This window comes from Pinus tabuliformis, chromosome 4_2, assembly GCF_031772625.1.
Source record: "Pinus tabuliformis cultivar Carrire ecotype Pingquan chromosome 4_2, CPIR1, whole genome shotgun sequence".
Lineage (NCBI taxonomy): Eukaryota > Viridiplantae > Streptophyta > Pinopsida > Pinales > Pinaceae > Pinus > Pinus tabuliformis.
Genome location: NC_142304.1, coordinates 644,334,265 through 644,337,468, shown reverse-complemented (window position 1 = coordinate 644,337,468; position 3,204 = coordinate 644,334,265). Strand labels below are relative to the sequence as shown.

General features: G+C 39.4%; 1 protein-coding gene across 1 annotated transcript; it reads left to right on the top strand.

The window, feature by feature from the left end:
- The first annotated feature begins 1,275 nt into the window (after positions 1-1,275).
- LOC149171017 (uncharacterized) lies at positions 1,276-2,284 on the top strand. The gene has a single exon (XM_089424020.1). The coding sequence runs from the start codon at positions 1,441-1,443 to the stop codon at positions 2,074-2,076; it is 636 nt and encodes a 211-aa protein (XP_089280146.1). The 5' UTR covers positions 1,276-1,440; the 3' UTR covers positions 2,077-2,284.
- The last annotated feature ends 920 nt before the right edge of the window (positions 2,285-3,204 follow it).

The window sequence follows — 3,204 nt, the reverse complement described above, 5'->3', positions numbered from 1 at the left end:
TACTGTCAAAATTTCTCTCCTATGATCAACTGTTCATTTCATTTCGTGTTACACAAAATATCTTCCCCTACAATATTGTACATATCGCTCCAGATTAAAAAGAAGATGCAATGAACAAATTCAAGATTTGAGAACGGATACCACATACACCTAACATCCAACCAAATCTGTTTTTAAGTGAAATACATATGAATTTAAAATGTTCAGAACCTGAAAAAGACGTAATTTTGTCAACTTAAGTAGCAATTGCTGGTTTAACCTTCAACTTAATATAATGTAAGAAAGGATCAACTCAATTTGTTTTGATCGTTGAGATGACACATCTCAATTTGTTTTGTCGGTGAATGATTTCATTTTCAGATCATATTTCACGGCGTCACCTTCAGCTAAATTTTCCTGTGGAAAACACGTGGTCTCCATGATACACCAAATCGTATCTCATCTAAATCTAAATTTCCCTCTCCCCTCATGACATGTGACGCGCACAGGCATAGTTGTTGACAGAGCGGACGATATGACAGACAGGACGAGGCATGCGCACCGTCTGCCATAATCCATGCTTTTCTCAAACCCCTTGCCAAGCCAATCGCTCAACTCACACGTATTTTATATGCAACTTCCCGTGCCGTAGTTGAAGTGGTCAATGCGTGAATCATTTCATTTTGAGATCTTATTTCACGCTGTAACCTGTTCATGTATTTTCTTATTCCTCATTGTCTTTGTGTTGGAATACACCAAACCAAATCATGCCTCGTCTATAAATCTAAGTTTCGAGATCCCCTCATATCCAACATCACATGTGACACACAAACAAAGCCATTGTTAGGAACCAGCACCTCATGGCATCTTTAATAATTGAAAGTTCGAAAGAAAATGACAGACACGACGCGGCATGCCAACCGTTTGCAATAATGCATGCTTTTCTCACACCCCCTTCCGGGCCAGACTCTTCGAAGATTTTTAAAATATTTTTAAGATAAATAATAACGAAAGCAAATAAATTATTTAGTTTGGCAGAATAAAACTATTTCTTTCATTTTTATTTATTCATCAAATTTTAAAATAATCTTATATTAAAAGGGAATATTAAATACCAAAAATTCTATTTTAATCATTTTTTTGCCTTAAACTATAATTTACAGTGTTAGGTACATCTCATATATATCATATATCTATAAGCCGATATCGGATTCACTTTCCTTCATTGTTATCTATCCATAAAATTCCAAAAATAAATATTAAATACCATACCCTCAATCCAAAAACCTCTTTGGCAAGAGTATGAATTTAACTTGCTATACACATTGCATATATAGGCAATCCCTCTATCGGTTGACATCGTATCCGCTCTTTTAGTCATAGTGGCAGATAGTTGCTGCCACCGAAGTATCATCTTCCTTTTGTGTTCCAATCTCCAGGCTCTGTCCAGGCTCTGTCAATATGTCTGAGGTGCTCAGAAAACGCAGTCGAGAGCTGGAGTGCCTGCCCGACTGCACTGCTGTCCGGGAGTGGAAACGCTTCCACGTTGTTGAAATGGATCAGTTTCATCATCCTCTGCTGTTAGACAAAACCCTAGCAGCAGTAGAAGAAGAGTACGTTCCTAGCCAGGAGGCCATAAATGAAGTCATGAGAAGCCTGGAGGAAGAAATTGGCGTGACTTCTTATCCCTCCTCAAACCTTGGGGATAATTCGGCGGCGTACGATAAGTCTAGCGGCCATGAAGGCCAAGAAACCCTAGCTACAGACTCGGGGATTGATCTGATTTATCTGCTGGAGGCTTCAGACGATGAGCTCGGCATTCCCCTGAGCCCCGTTCTGGACTTGAAGGATGAAGTGTGCCACTCTCCCAACGAAACATCCGAGTGTTTGTTCAACAACCCGGATCTTGAATCCTTTGGTGAAAATTGGCACTTTGAGGACGACTTTGAAAGCTATCAACAACTTGCATGGTGTGAAGATGCCGGTGATGCAGGCAAGCTGCGGGACTTTATGAACAGAGATTTTATCAGCCCAGACCTGTTTTTTGAGGGGGATTTTTCTGTGGCATGGACATCGGAAACTGCTTGCTGCATTTAATCAGTTCAAGGGCTCATTATGACCGTAGAAGCATGTACTTTAATCAGTCAATGTTTGCAGATATAGTTGAAACAGTTTACTTTCTGAATCAATTGTTACACTGAGCAGCAGAATTTTCAAGATTGTTGCAGACATGTGTCACATGTTTATTGCAGAAACCACCACCATGGAGAACCGGCAGAATATCAGCGTCTAAGCCTGCGCGTTACATCCATGGGCACGGCAAAGTATTATGGATGCGGATGCAGTTTAATGGTTAGGTGGGGAGATTTAATTTTACAGTTCTTGTGCTCCAATTGTGAGAGAGACTATTATGTATAACTGTTCCGGGCACGATTTTTTCCATTTGAAATAAAGGAGAACGGTTGCATGACGATTTCTTCAATTTCCGGGCACGATTTCTTCCATTTGAAAAGAAAGAGAACAGTTGCAGGACGATTTCTTCAATTTGAGCAAAAAAAGAAAAATTGGTTGCCGTATTCGGCCCATGCAGGAAAGTCCATGCCAATGGAACGGGCCCGAATGTTTCGATTTCCAGGCTGCTATTTCACGAGGAAAATGAAGCTAAACGACCAAAAGTATGGCGCTGAAAATTTTTAGTTGTAAAATCGCCATTGCAACATTTGTTGAAGGGGCAGCTCCATCGGACAGAATGTCTTTGTAGCCATCAACTAGAAATATAAATTTAAGTTATCAACACATATTTTCCATAACTCTTCCAATTCAATATTTGAGTATCTCAATGTGGTTGTCGATTTTCTTTGGTTAGCATACTCAAGAATAGTTTAGCTATGATTAGGTTACCTCCAATTAATATAGTTTTACAGTTCTTAATTTCCTTATTATTGAGCTCAGTTGCACTATTAACACCACATTTATATTTTGACCATAACTGATCATTTTGTTTTATTTTTCAATTTGTGCGTACAAAGTTTAAACACTGATGCACGTTAAAATGGAAATGTCCTCCTTAAAGTTTAAACTGTACACTCCTTCTCAACTATGTTGAAATTGTAATTTCAACTGCGGCTACAGTTGAACAGTGGCGCGCATTTAATTCCAGAAACCAGGCAGACTCTCCCGCACTGCCTTTACGGATCCACTGTATTTTTCGAGGGGCAGCGATCA

Bases quoted from the DNA above. Each gene is read 5' to 3' on its own strand.
- LOC149171017 (XM_089424020.1), top strand. From the start codon at position 1,441: ATGTCTGAGGTGCTCAGAAAACGCAGTCGAGAGCTGGAGTGCCTGCCC.